Raw genomic sequence first — 20,831 nt, 5'->3', positions numbered from 1 at the left:
TTACCTCAAGGTAAACTTGTTTTACATGTAAATGTAAAATCCATAGGTATGTGTTTATTCACTTGTGTATGAGAATATTCAATTGGAATGTGAGGGTTTTCTTTTTGTTTAAATTCATAGCAAGCACACTTCAAAACTTTCTATCCCTTTCCATTCACATAGGTATATCGCTATCTATCCTAAGACACATTCATATATGTGTACTGGTGTGTGTGTCCATAATGTAACCGAATGCTGACATAGACCACTGACAAGGAGGAAACTCCCTTTTCACTATGGTTTCTGCTCAGTCATCTGATTCTACCATTGCAAAAGCATGTGGCAGCTATTCACCTCATAGCTGACAGGGATCAGAGAGATGGACAGAGACAAAATGGCAGAAGACAATGGATACCCTGCCAGTGTACATCCCCAGAGACCTGCTTCCTCCAATCAAGCGTGGACTTCGATTTCTCACCACTTCCCAACAGTTTATCCAATAAGGAATTCATCAATGGATTAACTCATAGATTAGGTTGATATAACTTATTACTAAAGTCTGTCCTCTGAATTTTCTTTGCAGGTAAAGCCTTCAGCATGGGAGACATTCAAACTTTAACCATATAGTTATAGCTAGCCACATCTAATATTTGTTTAGGAAATACTTAAAGTTGAACACTGAATCACAAAATACAGGGTACAACATGTAGACACACATGACATTCTGACACCATGCATAAAGCAAACATTTGATAGGATGCTTTCTTCTTATGTTAAATGAGAGAATGTTAGCACTTCAATTGAGTCCTACCCAGGCTCACAACACTTAATCCATTAATACAGATACCAATATAGCAACATTCTAGATTTCAATCTGTGTTATTCTATACATGCAATACTGCCTAACAGTGCAAATGACACCCAGCGACACAGAAATGGGGACTATTTGCAGTATCAAATTCCTAACTGGATTCATAACAAGAAATGTTTAAAAAAGAACACATTTGTTAAGTTAGGAGGTAGACATGATTTCAAGGGTGTATGTTAGGTGATTGGTTTTATCATTTAGCGACAACTCTCAATCAAAAAGACCTTTTCCCTCCAATGCACTAGAGAAGTCCTATTACAGACAGGAAAGACTTGAGGTATCTAGTGACTTCATAACTATCACAGATCTGTGGAAGTGGGTATCCTGTATGTCTTCTGTCAAAAATCAAAATAATTTACTTCTCTAACTTGAGAGTCTTTAAAGGGAAACTCTGAACTCACACTCGGTGGCTCCTGTCACAATCAGCTTTTCAGTTCCAAGTCAATGCTCAGGACCTGACCTCAGATTGGTGCCACTCTTGTAAACATAAACTCCCTTCTCCCATCCTGCCAAGGGCTTCTGAGCTTAGTTGACAGCAACCCGCCACTTCTCCATTCAATGGGAACACACACAAAAACAATTACTGGTTTAGTAATGAGGTGTCTCAGATGTTCCTGTGACAACATTTCTCAGGAAATTTCTGCACTGCACAGAACCCATATCCACTGTTCAGAATGCCTTCCGTTGTAAATCTGTGTATTGGTGCGAAATACAGGATACCAGGCTCTGTCAAAAGTAGACAGCAGCTACCTGCACATTCATGTACTATGAAGAGAACAATATTGTATAGGATGTAAAGTACAACTGAGCTTCCTAGTGGGTGTGTCATGCAGTTCATATTCATTATGAAAATAATGAGTTGATTATTTGGAAATATTCTGGTCAGTTTTGACATAAATAATATTCAGATTATAAGATTGATGACTTGGAGAAAGCTATGCTTATATCTTAGAAAAATACCACCCCTTTTAATTATGGTGTTCTCTTCTCCACTGCTCTCATGGGATAACAAACCCTACAATGTGTCCTTGGTCCTTGTGCCAGTTGTATATCAGTGGTATTTATTGGACCTCAGTATTTCTAAACATTATCCCTGAGAATGGAAATAAAATTTGGTTTTAAACATTGGTGTGACTTAAAATGTCATTTAATAACATGTTTTGTGTTGTCAGGGGCCCCTAAGAAGTGTTCTTTGTTGGGTCACACTAAGAAACAAACTGTAGGAATTTGACCTTTATCTGATTATGTGTAAAAAATGCCACGTGTTATAAATGTATATAATGTTACATGTATATAATCATCTCTCCTCCAATTCATATGTTGAAATCTTATCATTTGATGACACTGGGAGGTAGATTTTTTTGAGAGGTGATTGAGCTGGGGCATCGAGCCTTCATGAAGAGAATGAGTCCCTGCAACAGGAACCCAGGAAACCATCCTAACACAATGACACAGTGAGAAAACTTCCTATTAACCAGGAAGCAAGCTTTTAACTCATACAAAATCAGATGGATTTTTGGTCTTGCTATACTCTACAAAATAAAAACTTTGTTTTAGCTAAAACTCAAAGCAAAGATAACCAAACCAACCAGCCAGCCAACCAACTAACTAAACAGAACTTTGCTTTGCTTGACCTCATTGAAATGAACTCTTGTTATGTACTCAAGACAAGCTTCAAAATTGTCCTCCTGCCTCATCCCCCAAGGGCTAGATGTCCAGGTACCCAGCCTGGAAAAAAACTGTCTGCAGGAAAAAGATTACAATTTTGATCTATGGGAGTCAGGAGCTGTCACAGAGCTTCTTTCTCTGAGGTATCTTTTCCTTTGGATGGATACATCAGGCCACACTGCCTTCAGTTGAAAAGCATGCAGAATGTCTAGTAATCACTGTCCAGTTATCTTTCTTATCTATAACCCACAGCACAGCTTCCTCTGCTCGTGAATATTTTCCCCTGCATGGAGTAGTATGACTCCTAACTTACCCAAGACTGCTTATTTTGTTTTATTTGTTGCTGTTTTTGAGAATCTTGTTGTCATCCTTTACTCCAAAATCACTTTAGTTCAGAATCTGAAGTTCAAGACCAGCCTCAGCCTACAGTGAATATGAGGCCAGTCTGGATCACATGAGATCTTATTTCAAAAAACAAATATTAAAAATATGGTTAAATATTTAACTAGTCCTAACACAATCTCCTCCAGATCTATCTGTATCATCAAGATAAAATGGCCTCCCTTTCTTTTCATGGCTAAGTAGCTTTCCACTGCATAGATATACCACATTTAGACCATTTTTTTGTTTGTCAATTATGTCCCAATGAAGGTGGGAAGGAAATCAAAATCTTTAATGTTAATGTAAAGACTTGAGAAATATAAATTACAATCAAGCCTGAAATTATGTCTCCACAAATGTGCTCTAAATATATAAAGATTTTCTCTCAGGTTCTCCAGGAGATAGGTCTACATACCCAGTACTTAAATACTTGGGTCTTTTATATAAATAGATGAACTACAGTGGTGGTAAAATGCTGAGTAGTCCATTACCAGCACCTACATAGCAGCTCACAAATGCCTATGACTTCAGCACAAGGGAATCTGATACCTTCTTCTGGCCTCTGCTAGCACCTGCACACACACACACACACACACACACACACACACACACACACACACACGAATCTTAGAAAGTTGTGAAATATGTGCATATAAACCATATATGGCTACTGTACATTTAAGATTTAACTCCTAAAGATCAACTTAATATTAGTTAATGCAATGCACATTTTCAGTAAGTCTGTATGCATGTAGTACCAATAAACCTACTATAAGTTGCTTTAATGTACTTATTCAGTGAGCAAAGTCATTTCTATTTCAATACAGGTTACTGAATCAAGAGAACCAACCACATAAGAATGCATGTGTATAGGAAACCTCCATTAGATCTACTGATGTCCCTGAACTTGAAGGTAAGACCCTATGGTTATGGAATCATATATATTCATTAGGGTTTCTATTGCTGTGTGCAAAAACATCAAGACCAAACATCAAGTTGTGAAGGAAAGGATTTATTTATCTTACATTTCCACATTAGTGTTCCTCACCAAAGAAAGACAGGACTGGAACTCAAGCAGGGCAGGACCCTGGAGGCAGGAGTTGATTTAGAGGCCGTGGAAGGGTACTACTTCCTGGTTTGTTTCTCATGGCTTGCTTAGCCTGCTTTCTCATAGAACCCAGGATCATGAGCCCAGGGATAGCATCACCCAGAATGGGCTGGGCCCTCTACCATTAATCAGTAATTGAGGAAATGCCTTACAGCTGGATCTCGTGGATGCCTTTTCTCAACTGAGGCTCCTTCTTCTCTGATGGCTCTAACTTGTATTAAGTTAACACGCAAAACCAACCAGCACACATATGTATGCTTCAGATATAGAACATATGGGAATCAATTTGGAACTGACTTGGAAGCATTCTCCTTGAGGACTAGCTCTTGTCGTATCTGGAGGTGTTATACAATATGTCTAGGAAGAAAAGCAATCGATATTCCTACTTAGCTGTAAAGCCATGGACCACAATGATGAGCAGCCTGGCTAGAGATTCTCAATGGTGCAATAGTAGAAGTTCTATCTTGTAGGGAATAACAATTCTGACCTAACTGGATTAAGGTCTGCTGAATAGGAGAGAGGTCATGCTTAATTCTATGCATGTAGCCAATGACACATTGCTGAGATGTCATAGAACTTATAGGAGAGTCTACTACTGTTATTCTCTTAAACTGTCATTAATTCCTGTTTTTAAAATACTCATCTTTATCTCACAGAGAAAAGCAGCTCTCATCTGTTATAAAGAAAAGGGGGGGAGGGGGACTGGTGCTTTTTTGTTTGTTTTTTGATTTTTCAATAGGCAGGGACCATCACAGAAACACATAACTGGGCAAATTCAGAGAATACAAGGGTGTGGGGAGCCCAACCTCAATTTATACATGTACCATATTCCTAAGGCTCAGCATACACCACAAAGGAAGGGCAGGAAAATTGTAAGTGGTAGGAAACCAGGATGACTGCTGAGAGATGGTGTCTTCTGCACATGACAGGGAGGCTATACCCATGACATGTCATCAATATGGTTTCCTATAAGACCTGCATAATGACACCACACCAGACAGCATGCCAACATGGATAAGGGAAATTTCCCAAGGATCCACCATCAAATGAAGGACTACAGGCCATTGAACGCCCCTGAGGGAAGTGTGTGTGTGTGTGTGTGTGTGTGTGTGTAACAATAATGATTAAATAAGCAGGACCCTGAATTTAAAAGAGAGTTGGAGGAGGGGTATACAGAGCTAAACAAAGGATTCTCCACTGAGGAATATCCAATGGCCAAGAAGCACCTAAAGAAATGTTCAACCTCCTTAGTCATCTGGGAAGTGCAAATCAAAACAACTCTGAGATCCCACCTCATACCAGTCAGAACAGCTAAGATCAAATGCTCAGGTGACAACAGATTCTGGTGAGGATTTGAAGAAGAGAGCACTCCTCCATTGTTAGTGGGATTGCAAACTGGCACAACCACTCTGTAAACCAGTCTGGCAGTTCCTCAGGGAAGTGGACATAATACTACATGAGGAACCAACTATATCCACTCCTGGGCATATACCCAAAAGATGCTCTAACCTATAACAAGGACACATGCTACACTATGTTCATAGCAGCCTTATTTATAATAGCCAGAAGCTGAAAAGAACCTAGGTGTCTTACAACAGAGGAATGGATACAGAAAATGTGGTACATTTACACAACGGAATACTACTCAACCATTAAAAACCATGACTTCATAAAATTCTTAGGCAAATGGATGAAACTGGAAAATATCATTTTGAGTGAGGTAACCTGGTCACAAAAGTACACACATTGTATGCACTCACTGATAAGTGAATATTAGCCCAAAAGCTTGGGATACCTGAAAAAAAGTCACAGAACATATAAAGCTCAAGAAGAAAGATCAAAAGGTGGATGCTTCAGTCCTTCTTGGAAGGGGGAACAAAATATGCACAGGAGGTAGAGGATGGGAAGGATTTGGAAGGAAGAGAGAAGGGAGATGGGGAAAAGGGGGACAGGATCAGGTGTGGGAGGAGACAGGGATTATATAAAGAGGGTCAGGAATTTGAACAATGGGGGATGAAGGACTGGAGGTAGCCACCAGCAAGTCCCAGATGTCAGGAAAGCAAGAGGCTCCCCGGACCCAACAGGGATCAAATTAGCTGAAATGCACAACAAAGAAGAGGGAGAACCTGTAAATTCCATATCCAGAGATTAGGCAATGCCCCTGGTTGGGGGATGGGGTCACCCACTCATCTCCAATTTTTTTTAAGCCAAAATGCTCCAGTCTAAAGGAAATATGGGGAAAAGTGTGGAGCAGAGACTGAAGGAAAGGCCATCCAGACACTGCCCCACCTGGGGATCTATCCCATATACAGATACCAAACCCAGTCACTATTGCAGATGCCAAGAAGAGCAGCCTGCTTTGGCTGTCTCCTGAGAGACTCTGACAGAACCTGAAAAATAGAGTGGTGGATGCTAGCAGCCAAACATTGGACTACTACTCAGCTGCTACTGAACATGGTGATTCCAATGGAGGAGTTAGAGAAAGGACTGAAGGAGCTGAAGGGTTTTGCAACCCCATAGGAAGACCAACACTATCAACCAACCAGACCCCCCCACCCCCAGAGCTCCCAGGGACTAAACCACCAACCAAAGAATACACATAGAGGGAACCATGGCTCTAGTCACATATGTAGCAGAGGATGGCATTCTCAGGCATCAATAGGAGTTAAAGCCCTTGGTCCTGTGAAGACTGGATCCCCCATTGTAGGGGAATGCCAAGGCCACCGTAGGAGTAGTAGGAGTTGGTGGGTGGGAGTAGGAGGTCCCTCATAAAAGCGGGGGGAGGGGGATGAGATAGAGGGTTCCAGAGGGGCAACCTGGAAAGGGGATAACATTTGAAACATAAATACATAAAATATCCAATAGAAAAAGAACATTGTTTAGCACTTAAATTTGCTATAATTGTTCTACCCTGTGTTGCTTTTTCCATGGGGGAACAAATTCCATCCTTTAGTATGATGTCATTTATTTGATATTTCCATGCCTAAAATTAAACATTTTATATGTCTTTCAAACAAAAAATAAGAGGTGAAGGGGGTGAAAGTGATGGAGATGTAGTATACATGTATGAGATTTTCAACAAGTTGAAATTTTTAAATAAAAATATATGAATGTATGCATGATGAGCTAAGCATTTATGATTGTATATATACATGTATGCATAGAGTCAACTACGTATGAACACATCTGTCATGCTTTATAGTCTGTGTGATGGACACTTTGAATGTGAACGCACTCACACTCTGACTAATAATTATGTGCCTGTATAAGCATGTACATACACAAACATAAACTACATGTCTAAATACACAGGAACTCCACAGGACTCTGGTCTGAGACAATCTTCTTAGAGAGATTCTAGTCATGAACTTTTAGACCATTTCCTTTTAATTCCTACCATGTACAGCTAAGGCATGTACATTCATTTCTCAGGAACTGATCACAGTCCCCTCAGGAGTTTAACCTGCACCTTGCAGTACTCATTGGTTGTGTCTACATGAAATATGTTTCCATGTTTACCACCTCATTGGTTTCATTGACTTTCAGTGATGGTGCCCCAGCAGGAGCAGTGGTAATTGTGTTGTTATAAGTCTCCTTCTGTGCTTAACTAAATTTTCTTGAGAGATTTTTTTATGTTTTATACTTTTCTGCACAGAGCATGGTATGTAATAAGCACTCCTAATAGTTTCATTTATTAATGGTTGTTTTCTAGCATTCTTTTGAAGTTGACATTACAATGCATTGTATGTGTTTTTCGCTCCCCAGGGAGGCTTTAAGCTCCCTCTAGTCATGCTCTTGTACTGGTGACTTTATGTAAATACTTGGCATAAACAGGGTTGGGATACTTGGTTCCATAACAGCCGAAGCATGATGAAGACCAGGGAAGAAAATGCATTATAGACGGTGAGCTAGAGTCTCAAAATTGGGATCTTCAGTGGGCACTGGAGAGTTTAGTAGTCAGCAGCATCTTAGTTTTTAAAGTATCCTGACCCAAGTCATATAGCTCCAGTGAGGCTGACAGAGTCCTTTCATGCATAGTTCTTCATGCACTCTTAAGAGAGTCACTGCCTGGGATCTCTCTCTCTCTCTCTCTCTCTCTCTCTCTCTCTCTCTCTCTCTCTCTCTCTCTCTTTCTCTCTGCTCAATTCATAATATACCTTCATCACCACACACTTTATTGGGAAACCCACTTATTTGGAATGTCTCCCAAGGAATCAAATTAAGTCTAATTATACTTAATGGCAACGACTGGTGCTTAATTTGGATGGTAATTCTGCTTAATTGAGATGCCTTCAGGTGCCGAAGTGGTGTTCTGAGAGTGCTGGGTATGTCAGTGTAACAACCTGTGATCCTTTACTCCTTTCAGCATCTCTACAAAATAAGCGATTCAGGTAATGTATTTTGCAGCATGTGATTCAGAAGATTTATTAAGGTTATTGAGGGCTCTGAATAACAAAACTTATATATAATATTAACAAAATCTCTATAACAGCAAACATCAACAGAAAAACGTTTTCCCTAATAAGACAAGTACTTGAACCTTAGGCTTATGCCTGTCGTCTGAGCTTCATGATTTAGACAGGTTTAAGACTCCGCTTCAAGATGTCAAAGAACTGTGATAAGGAGACGAAGAGATTTAGACCCATCCCGAGCAGAATATGAAAACAATCATCTCCTGAATCCTGACCCTTGGTTTTTGTTAGACTCCATGTGATACACACCAAGTGACTTCCCCAGGCCACTCATAATGAACTTCTGATATTTCTTCCTAATCCAGTCAAGTTCAAATAAGGCTGGCCTATAGCCATTTACTCAATGCAGCCTCATAAGAAATTGCTAGGCATAGTTTAGGAAGCATGAGTTCGATGTCTAGGCTTAAAAATCATCCTGAGTGAGGTAACCCAATCACAGAGAAACACACATGGTATGCACTCATTGATAAGTGGCTATTAGCCCAAATGCTTGAATTGCCCTAGATGCCTAGAACACATGAAACTCAAGACGAATGATCAAAATGTGAAGCTTCACTCCTTCTTTAAAAGGGGAACAAGAATACCCTTGGCAGGGAATAGAGAGGCAAAGATTAAAACAGAGGCACAAGGAACACCCATTCAGAGCCTGCCCCACATGTGGCCCATACATATACAGCCATCCAATTAGACAAGATGGATGAAGCAAAGAAGTGCAGGCCGACAGGAGTCGGATGTAGATCTCTCCTGAGAGACACAGCCAGAATACAGCAAATACAGAGGTGAATGCCAGCAGCAAACCACTGAACTGAGAACAGGACCCCCGTTGAAGGAATCAGAGAAAGAACTAGAAGAGCTTGAAGGGGCTCGAGACCCCATATGAACAACAATGCCAAGCAAGGAGAGCTTCCATGGACTAAGCCACTACCTAAAGACTATACATGGACTGACCCTGGACTCTGACCTCATAGGTAGCAATGAATATCCTAGTAAGAGCACCAGTGGAAGGGGAAGCCCTGGGTCCTGCTAAGACTGAACCCCCAGTGAACTAGACTGTTGGGGGGAGGGTGGCAATGGGGGGAGGATGGGGAAGGGAACACCCATGAAGGGGAGGGGGAGGGATTTAGGGGGATGTTGGCCCATAAACCTGGAAAGGGAATAACACTCGAAATGTAAATAAGAAATACTCAAGTTAAAAAAAAAAAAGAATCCCTATTTCTCCATCGGGCATAGTTGCTTGTACTGAAGTGTGCTGAGTCAACCTGTGTGTAGAAAAGAGGTAGTCACTTATGTGTGTCACTAAGCTGTGGAACAGAATCTATATTTACCCTGCCTCCACACATTTGTTTCATAAATTATCTGATGATTTATCTTTACTGGCTCTGTGTAACCTACACCTGTGGAGCATCCTGTCAATGGCTGGGCGAAGCAGTCATTTCATATCCTTACCATACTTGTCCAAGAGATAACAGAACGCAGATCAGCAGGCTGTCAGAGACCACACCCACCCTTTGATTAACATGGAGGGAAAAATCAGAACTCGGGCAATAGTACTTTTTGCCTCTCTTTTGCTCTTTGGGTAATCAGTCTTAGTTTTGGTTCTTGTGGTGGTTTGAATATGCTTTGCCCAAGAAGTGGCACTATTTGGAGGTGTGGCCTTGGTGGAGCATGTGTGGCCTTATTAGAGGGAGTGTGTCACTGTGGGGGGTGGGCTTTGAAGCTCTGCTAAATGCTGAAGAGTCAGATGTCTCTGAGTTGCCTTCAGATGAAGTTATAGACCTCTCAGCTTCTCCTGCACCATGACTGACTGGATGTTGCCATGCTCCCACCTCATTGATAATGGACTAAATCTCTGAACATGTAAGCCAAACTCAATTAAATGTTGTCCTTATAAGAGTTGTCTTGGTCATGGTATCTGTTCACAGCAGTAAAACTCTAAAACAGTTCTCTCAGTTTAAGAAAATCTTGAGCATGCCATTATTACCCTCACCAGGCTTTCCAACTCAGATGTACAACAATCATTGCATTATTGTCCCCCCTGCCAAAAATGAATACAAGTAAGTCCATGAAAAAAATGGCTCATAGGGTCACAAGTCATGACAAAAGCATACAACCTATTGTTCCTATGAAGAATAATAAGACAAGAAAATGGGAGGAGACATTGATGTGTGTGTATGTCTGTGTGTACCAAAGTATGTGGAACATATTGTGAATTTGGTGTGTGCATTTCATCAGAAACATCAGGAACCTTCCTTTATTGTTTTCCATGCAATTGTTTCAAGAAAGAGTATCACTGAAAACTGTTCTGATTCAGGCAAAGTGACTGAGCAGTGGGCTCTTGGTATCTATCTTCTTTACCCACCCACCCACGATCCTAGAGGTATAGGCTTGTACAGCCATGACCCAATTTCTTGAACATTTAAACTCAGTCAAGGATGCATGGTGCTTGTAGCTCGGAGCTCATATCTGTTTAACAAGTTGCAGGTGGGAGATGAGGGGTGGCAAGACTGACCCTTGCATGGGCTTTTTAAAATCTCAAAGCCTACCTCAGATGGTCCACTTCTTCCCACAAGGCCACACCCACTCCAATAATTCCACATCTCTCAATCCTTCCCAAACAATTCCACTAACTGGGGATCAGGCATTCAAAATATGAGCTAATGGGTGGCATCTTCATTCAAGCTACCGCAGAACTATTGAGAATGAGAGGACTTTCTTAACCTTTTTCCTCAATGAATTTAGTATTCATTTATAGGCAAGCAACCAATTTTGTGTGAAGATTTGAATCCTGCTTTTGTTGAATTTATTTATCTTTACTAATTGTTTTCTCAGCATTGTTTAGGGTCTTCTCATGATCGGTTATATCATCATTAAACAAGGTAATTCCATTTATTCCTTCTCTATATGTATCCTGTTGTAGTTAGAGTTATTCTGTTCTGAAGAGACACAACAACCAAGGCAACTCTTATGAATGATGGCATTTAACTGGAGCTAGCTTACTGGTTCTGAGGTTGAATCTATCATCATGAAGGCAGGAGGATGCCAGCATTCAGGCAGACATGGGGCTAGAGGAGCTGAGGATTCTACATCTTGTTCAGAAGGCAAAAAGGAGAATACTGACTTCTAGGTGAATAGGAGAAAGGTCTCTCAAAATCCACACCCACAGTGACACACTTCCTCTACATCCCTTAATATTGCCATTCTTTGGGACAAGCATATTCAAGATAGCACATATACCTTTTCTCTATGCCTTATAGTTATAGTAAAGTTTCATATAGTACTTTTATGTAATCAAGTACTAAGATAAATAAGAGTGGAGAATTGGACATCCTTCTCATTTTCCTGATTATCGAGGAAATGCTTAGGGTTGCTGTAGTCATTACAATATAGGCTAAGAATTTGTCATATGGAACCTTTGCCATGTTAAAGTTTAATCACTTGATGCCTGAATTGAAAAGACTCTTCATTATAAACAGATATTGATCTTTATCAAAGGTTAATTCTGCATCTATTCAGCTGGTCTTGACTTTTCCACTAATCTAGGTTCCAGTATTTACCACTTACACGTTGATTTGTATATGATGAGTCATCTTTGCATTCCTTCAGAGAAGCTAATTTGATTATAATCAACTTCCCTTTTAATAACAATCAACCAAATCCCAAACTAGCAAAATATCAGCAATTAGTGAAGTGTAGACTCAAAGAATGACTCTGAAAAAATGAGAAAAGGGGTCAGTCTTTGCAAAGACCCAGCTTTATTCAGCCTCACCCAATGAGAAAAAACTCAAATAAATTAGAGAGAAGTCAAAATCAGTAGCCTTCCTCTACAGAAAGGATAAACAGGGTGAGAAAGAACTCAGGGAAATGACACCCTTCACAATAGTCACAAATAATGTAAAGTGCCTCAGTATGACTCTACCTAAGTGAGTGAAAGATCTTTATGACAAGAACTTCAAATTGCTGAAGAAAGAAATTGAAGAAGATCTCAGAAGATGGAAAGATCTCCATGCTCATGGACTGGCAGGATTAATATTGCAAAAATGGCCATCTGGCCAAAAGCAATGTATAGATTCAATGCAATTCCCTTCAAAATTCCAACTCACTTCTATATAGAGTTAGAAAGAGCAATTTGCAAATTCATTTGGAATAGCAAAAAACCCAGGATAGTGAAAACTGTTCTCAACAATAAAAGAACATCTGGGGGAATCATCATCCCTGGCCTCAAGCTGTACTATAGAACAATTGTTATAAAAACAGTATGATATTGGTACAGAGACAGGCAGGTAGATCAATGGAATAGAACTGAAGACCCAGAAATGAACTTACCTACCTATGGTCACTTGATCTTTGACAAAGAAGCTAAAACCATCCAGTGGAAAAAGATAGCATTTTCAACAAATGGTGCTGGTTCAACTGGAGGACAGCATGCAGAAGAATGCAAATTGACCCATTCTTATAGTCCTGTACAAAGCTCAAATCCAAGTGTATCAAGGAGCTCCATATAAAACCAGATACACTCAAACTAATAGAAGAAAATGGGAAAGAGCCTTGAACACATGAGCACTGATGAAAATTTCCTGAACAGAACACCAATGACTTATGCTCTAAGATCAAGAATCAACAAATGGGACCTCATAAAATTGCAAAGCTTCTGTAAGGCAAAGGTTGCTGTCATTAGGAAAAATGGCAACCAACAGATTGGAAAAATGTCTTTACCAATCCTACATCTGATAGAGGCCTAATATCCAATATATATAAAGGACTCAAGAATAGACTCCAGAGAATTAAATAACCTTATTTAAAAAGTGGGTTACAGAACTAAACAAAGAATCCTCAGCTGAGGAATATGCAATGGCTGAAAAGAACTTAAAGAAATGTTCAATATCCTTAGTCATTAGGGAAATGCAAATAAAAACAACTCTAGGATTCCACCTCACACCAGTCAGAATGGCTAAGATAAGAATTGTGATGACAGATGCTGGTGAGGATGTGGAGAAAGAGGAACACTCCTCCACTATTGGTGAGATTGCAAGCTGGTACAACCATTCTGGAAATCAGTCTGACAGTTTCTCAGAAAGTTGGACATAGTACCTGAGAACTCAGCTACACCCACTCCTGGGCATACACCCCAAAATGCTCCAACATATAGTTAGGACACATGCTGCACTATGTTCATAGCAGTCTTATTTATAGCCAGAAGCTGGAAAGAACCCAGATGTCCTTCAACAGAGGAATGGATACAGAAAATGTGGTACATCTACACAATGGAGTACTACCCAGGTATTAAAAGCAATGACTTCGTGAAATTCATGGGCAAATGTATGGAACTAGATAATAGTCTGTGGTAGGTAACCCATTCACAAAAAACAAACAAACAAACAAACAAAACATGGTATGCACTCATTGATAAGTGGATAGTAGCCTCAAAGCTCTAATTACCCCAGATACAATCCACAGACCACATGAAGCTCAAGAAGAAGGAGGAACAAAGTGTGGATGCTTCAGTCCTTCTTTTAAAAGGGGGAGCAAAAATATTCGTAGAAGGAGATGTAGAGACAAAGTTTGGTGCAGAGACTGAAGTAATCATTGGTCAGAGCCTGCCCCACCTATGGATCCAGCCCATATAGAAACAGTCACCAAACCCAGACAATATTGCTGATGCCAAGAAGTGCATGCTGACAGGAACCTGATATAACATTCTCCTGAGAGTCTATGCCAGAGCATGACAAATACAGAGGGAAATGCTCGCTGTCAACAATTGTACTAAGAATGGGGTCCCAATAGGAGGGGTTAGAGAAAGGATTGAAGGAGCTGAAGGGGTTTGAAACCCAATAAGAAGAACAATAGCAACCAATCAGACCTCCCAGAAACCAAACCACCATCCAAAGTGTACCCATGGACAGACCCATGACTCCGGCATATGTAGCAGAGGATGGCCTTATTGGGCACCTATTGGAGGAGAAGCCCTTAGTTCTCCAAGGGCCAAGGCTCGACCCTCCAGTGTAGGGGAATCTCAGGGCCTGGAGTTGGGAAGGGGTGGGTGCATGGGTGGGAGAACACCTTCACAGAAGATGGGGGAGGGGAGATGGGATAGGGGATTTATGGACCAGAAATCAGGAAAGGGAATAACATTTGAAATGTAAATTTAAAATATCCAATAAAAAAAGATTCTATTGTAATAAGCATCACTAAAATTCATAAAATTATTAGGGAAAATTCTGAGAAATTGTATGAAATTGAGCTGCAAAATTTAGAAGAATTTGCAAGTTCCTAGGCACATATGATTTATCATAACCAAGACCAGAAAACACACACACGCACATACACACACACACACACACACACACACACACACACACACAGACACATACACACACAAACAAACAAACAAAAAACCATGAACAGATCAACAATAGGTAGAGGTTGAATTGATAATAAAATTTCTCAAATCAGAGATAAGCCTATAACTGTATAGGTTAACTTTTGATTTTTCTCCAGGCTTTTAAAGAACTAATGCAATTGCTCTTCTAGCTATTTCATAACATAGAAAGGAGACGAATACTCCAAACCTCACTTTCAGGAGCCAGGATCACATAGGCAGATAGAAAGCAAGCCATGGGACAATTTCCCTGATAAGCAAAAGCACAAAGTTCCTAAATAAAATACTTAAGTCGAACTCAATATCATCCTAGATTTCTCTGCTCTCTTGTCCTGATGGAGGAAAGGTGTAGGGGAAAGCCTGGGCATCCAGAGACTACTAAATAAGAGACTCAAGGTGTACTCCTCTCTCCAATTTTATCTTGCTGAGTCTACAGAGAAGGCAGCTGTGAGGGCATGTTCTTCAACGACTTTAGATCCCTGCTTCTTTTTCCATTTGCCCTTCCTACTGGAAGAATTACACATCACCAGTTTCTTCCTTTATGCCTCCTGTACACAAATGGCACATGCACACTTTCTCTTTCTTCATGGAAAATACCCACAGGGGAAGCTTTGTTATGTTATGGCTGGTTTGTGTGTGTGTGTGTGTGTGTGTGTGTGTATGTGTGTGTGTGTGTGTATGTGTGTGTGTGTGTGTGTGTGTGTCTTAGCCCTCATTGAATTCAAAGCATACTTTTGTCCCAAAAATGGTGAGAAGAAGAGGTAATAACCAGAGTTGTTTTATAAATCTTCCTTATAATCAGCATGGGCCATCTGTGACTAGATTTTTTTCTGGTTTCTCTAATGAAGGAATGCTGAATTTTATTGAATCATTCAATAGTTGAGACATAGTGGGACCATCATGGGCACAGTATAGCCTCTGTAGAGATGGAAAGGCTCCCAGAGAGTAATCTCCAGTCAGTGGTATAGCAGCTTGGCGGATGCAAGCAGCGGCCATAGCGACTGAAGAGGTTCAGGGATAGGGTTGGCTGGTGACTCAGGATGCAGATACAACAGCATGCAGGACGAACACCTGCTGGGTTGTGTCACTGCCACACTCCTCCTAAGAGGATCCCCATTTCTGTCTCATCTTACATCTACTTATTTTTCCTGAACCACAGGGATATTTAGGCACTAACCCACTCTTTTGATTTATATTGATTCATTCCCTTTAATTATATTATGGCCAAAATAAAATATAAGAAAAGAGGTGGTCCTACTTCCTTAATTACAAAAATAAAACATGTTATGCTTTATAAATGTCACAATCAAACATTTTGGGTTATAATGGCATCTCTATAGAGAGGATATAAACATGTATTCTTGCTTGTACTGCATGGCATTAGAGGTAATAGATTTCCCATTAATTCAGTTCTACATAGATTCTAAATAACATACCACAGAGGAAACAAACACAATTGTCTCCAATTTCTTCCACAAACATTTCCATCTGACTTTCAAGCCTTTTCTAAGTGTTCAAGGTCAAATGACTTAACCTGGTAGAGAAAACATGAAATATTCCACAAATGCGTGAATGTAGAAATCAAGGAAAACAATTATAGATGAGGAACACAGTATACAAGTTAACTCCAGTTTAACTAAATTGTTGGTTAGATAGACACTTTGTCTATCAACCAACTCCTTGTTCAGCTCTTGCTGGGTGTTGTTGCCACTTCTATTTCTAATGCTCTCTAGTGGATGATGCTTCTATGCTACCTTGGGTTCCTGTAGCAACTGATTCTTCACAGCCCCCAGTGAAGGAATATGTTCCTACAGATTCTTTGACAATGCAGGCCCTGAGGTTCAGAATGCCTGCTAATGTATTCAGGCCTACACACTTCTATGTATAGAGCGCCTACAGGCTGAGGGTAGGAACAGCCGAACAGATGAAAGCTCTGGGGTACAGAAATCTGTGCATTTGCCCTGGTGTGGATGTTGTTCTGGGAGCTGCACTGTGGTGATAGGCACCTCAGCAGGAACTCAGGGACTCTGTGGGCTACCACAGTCCAGCAATTCCTTCAGGAGCTCCCTGGATCTTTACTTATCTCTGTTTATCAGAACTGACATCGAATATAAAATACTTGCTGTGTTATAACAGAATTAAACAAGCTGAATCCAACAGGGATCCGGTAGAAACACCACTGGATATGAACCACCCTTTCTCTCCTGCAGGACTGAGACTCAGAAGCAAGGGAAAAAGCTAAACAGAAATGAAGGAAGTTTGCAGACTGCAGAAATAGACAGGTGGCCACTGTCGACACAAAACGCCAAGACCATTCTGAAGGTGGCAACAGGAGGCTCAGTAAATTAACATTACCAGAAAGCTGGTCTTTTAAAAGCATTTCTTTGATTTTGTTGGAAATCGATGTCAGAATAGTTTGCTGTCAGTTTCTTAATGAAAATGACATAAGGGCACCCCACCCTCATGGTCTGCTCCACATTTTGCTGAATTTAGAGTACATTAAAGACAATTCATTTTGAAGCAAATGAAATAGTTGTGAATACCTTCTATAGGGCCTTTCCTATAAGAGGTGGCCATCCCATCATAAAGGACATGTAGCAGACTTACAGAAAATTCACCCAGTTTCAGTCATCATGGATATGGGAAACATTCTATCCAATATAGTATCATAAGACACTGGGAAAGGAGAGGGACCTGATAACTTTTGGAGAAGAAAAAGATAACAGCCTGGTTTTGACAACCCAGCTGGAAAGCCAGCCCTGTAGCTCTACCTAGCAGAAGAGCTTCTAGCAAGGAGCACTGTGAAGTCTCAAGCCAGAGAAAATGGTTGACTGAACAGTGAGCACAGGTACTCAACAGTAGGAATGACCTCCTCTCCTTGACCACCACAAGAGGCTGCATTGAGTCCTGCCTATGCTCTATGGGTAGATGAGGATGTGTGGGCCATAGACACTGTCAACTCTTGCCCAAGAAGTCTGCCAATTATAGTTGGCTGCTGCCAGCAGGTGAGTGGGTGGAGAAGCCTTACCTTGTCTGGATCAGTGGTCGTGATGACCCACACGCAGTGAGCATTGTCTTCATACTGCACTGGGTAGTTAGGGGAGGTGATGACACCACTCGGCCCACGCAGGTTTGATCCACATGTCCTGGCTGGAAACAGATGGAAACAAAATAGTTTGCCCAGCAGTCCATTAGACACCACCATGTGGAATGAGAGTTCTCTGTTTTGTTTTTGTTTTTGTTTTAACACCACCATGATGTGAACTTCATTTTTAAATGAAATCAGTTTTTAGGCAGCATGCACAATAATGGGTGTCAGTCTGACATTTTCACATATGAGTATTATTTGAATTGAGTACAGTATAAAATGAGTATAACACATTTTCCCCTTACAGTTCCCTCCTGGTCCTCTTCTCTTCATACCACCACAATGCACACCATCTGTCTCTATATGTTAGGGTATACTTTACTCTAGGTTCCATACAAGGAAAAAGATAAGCAGTGTTTTCTCTTTTCTCCCCTGCTCCTCCTCACACAGACCTGTATGTATGTATAAATATAAATTTCTATTTATATCTAGATTCTTCTAGGAGAGGAAAAACATGACATTTTACTTTAAAAAAAAAGGCAGATATTACATCATTTTCTTCTCCCCTTTCTCTCTCCAGACCCTGCCACATGCCTCTTCTCCAATCTCTTTCAAATTCCTGGACTCTTTTCCTTTTATTGGTTCAGAGATACTTGTAGAGGAGTGTGCGCATGCCTACTCCATAACTAATACCAGAATAATACCTAATTATGTTCTATAAATACTTATTTCTATTATACTTGCACGTGCATGTCTCTGTGTGGGTATGAACATGTGAGTTTAGAGGGGAAGATGCCTATGAGATAACAGAAGAGGGTATTGGATCCTTGGGTGCTGGAATCATAGGCAGTTGTTAGCTAACCATGGTGGCTACTGGAAACTGCCCCTGGATCCTTTGAAACAGGAGCAAGTGCCTTTTAACTTCTGAGCCATCTCTTCAGTTCCCAGGAAGTTTACTGTTAATAGGTCATGACGTAACATTGGCAGTTGTCTTTTGCTCAATCTTCAGGAACCCTGCCTGATATTTAGGGTATGGGTAAGGATACCTTGTTAGAAGAAATGTGCAAGGATATTGTCACTCATGGTCACAATGCCATGGAGAGATCAATACTTCAGAATCTGCTGGGGGCACAAAACCTCATTTCCTATGTACTCATTTGTACACAGAGCGTCTGTGTATCTATCCATCTGTGCACAGAGCCAGTGAGTTTCAGAAAGGAGTTCAATAGAGTGGGATTCAGGACCAGTGTCACACCTCACACAGGAGGCACTTTAACTGCAGTTTCATCTCTGCTAAGCTTCATCCTATCTCAAATGAGGATAGTGGATGCAATGTCAACGTCTCACTCATTGCTCAGATGCTATTTCACAAAAGCAATGCCAAGTCTTATAGCACAATGAAGATAGGCACTTGAGTGTATTGTGCTGTTGAACGCTTAAAGGACGTAGAAGCAATGATTCCAAAAGCAAAGGAAGGCATCGGCATTGTGGTTCCTTTCTTCATCTTGGACTTAGAATGAAAAAGCAATAGAAGCCCTAAACTGTAAAACCGAAAAAGCATGGCGTGCTCTGTGTTAAAAAGTATTTTTAATCACCCCTTTCTTTCTCAAAGTTTTATTTTTCTTACAAATCATTGGGATAACTTGGAAATCTAATATCAGTCTGGCTTCTAGGCTGGATATTAATACCTCAATTTGGGTTTGGGGAAAAAAACCAAAAAGGCTACTTTTACGTGAAAGTACATGCAAAATCTGCGCTCCAACCCTAGACACTGTCATGCACAGAGCATTCCTGGCCATTCAGTGAATTAGTCTATACACCTTCATACAGGGAGCTTACCTGGACACCCAGTGGAGCATTGGTCTTGTTCATGACTCCTGCTTTCTCTTTTCCCCCTATCACTTGGCTGATGATATATTCAGGCCAATTGTTTTCTAGGAGACTCACCTCTAAGAATCAATACTGTAGATCTCCTGACCTGCAAGGGCTAGCTTCTGGTGAATTTAGAAGCCTCTATTAACCCCAGAAGGAATATGTAGGCTTCTCTCTAGTCTATACTCCTATTGAGATGATTTAAACTGTGAATGATCCTGGAAATAATGACACTCCTCTGTAGAAGTCGTGACTCTTTCAGTGCCACTATTTCTCCCCAGCTTTGTCTTCTCAGGCTAAGTCTAGGGCTTCTCTTTATTTTATTGTACAAGTTTAGCATCAAGAACATAGGCTGAAGTCCTTCATATGAAATTGAGAGTCACATCTAGTAACTTAGATATCGATGAGTACTCAGTACAGACATAATTAGCTAAAAATTAGTCAATTCTACATGTATAAACATGTTAAACATGACTTTAAAATACCAGCATTTTCTACCTAAAGAAACTACATTGTTAAAATAAAGGATGAGACTGTTTATCAAATTTTCTTGGGCATGAAGAAGCTCTACAGTTTGCCCAGAAGAGCTTTCTAGAAGCATGGACCTACACTAGATGCTAATCTTCACTTTGTGATACATGTATTTTAGGAACATGTTTTCAGAAAAGATCAGCTTTCAATGTGAAATTTTTCTAAAGCATTTTTACATTGCTGGCATTAGTTAAAAAAGTCTTAAGGAAAGTCATCATTATATAGTAATAATGTCTTTATATTGAATTTCAACTTTGCTACACTTCATAATTAACAGTTCTTATAAATAAAGTGTTAATCACAATATATATTGGGTTGGTTTTGAATAAGAGTTACGAAAGAGATAGCTAACACTATTTAAGTTTTGAGAAGACATATTTGAAGATGTCAGAAGTTATTTCACCACATTCCCACTGATGATTTGGACTCCTCCAATCATTAGGCCCCAGCAGAAAAATACACAGATTCTAACACTTCCCCCTCCCCCC

General features: G+C 40.3%; 1 protein-coding gene across 2 annotated transcripts in view; it reads right to left on the bottom strand.

The window, feature by feature from the left end:
* Positions 1-20,831, bottom strand: part of Csmd1 (CUB and Sushi multiple domains 1) — a 1,600,162-nt gene that overhangs the window by 411,380 nt on the left and 1,167,951 nt on the right. For both annotated transcript variants that reach the window (XM_039094737.2, NM_001037327.2), the window contains exon 10: positions 17,881-18,002. In XM_039094737.2, coding sequence (XP_038950665.1) covers positions 17,881-18,002 — 122 coding nt within the window. The remainder of the gene's footprint in view (positions 1-17,880; positions 18,003-20,831) is intronic.

This window comes from Rattus norvegicus, chromosome 16, assembly GCF_036323735.1.
Source record: "Rattus norvegicus strain BN/NHsdMcwi chromosome 16, GRCr8, whole genome shotgun sequence".
Lineage (NCBI taxonomy): Eukaryota > Metazoa > Chordata > Mammalia > Rodentia > Muridae > Rattus > Rattus norvegicus.
This window is presented reverse-complemented; position numbering and strand designations above follow the sequence as displayed.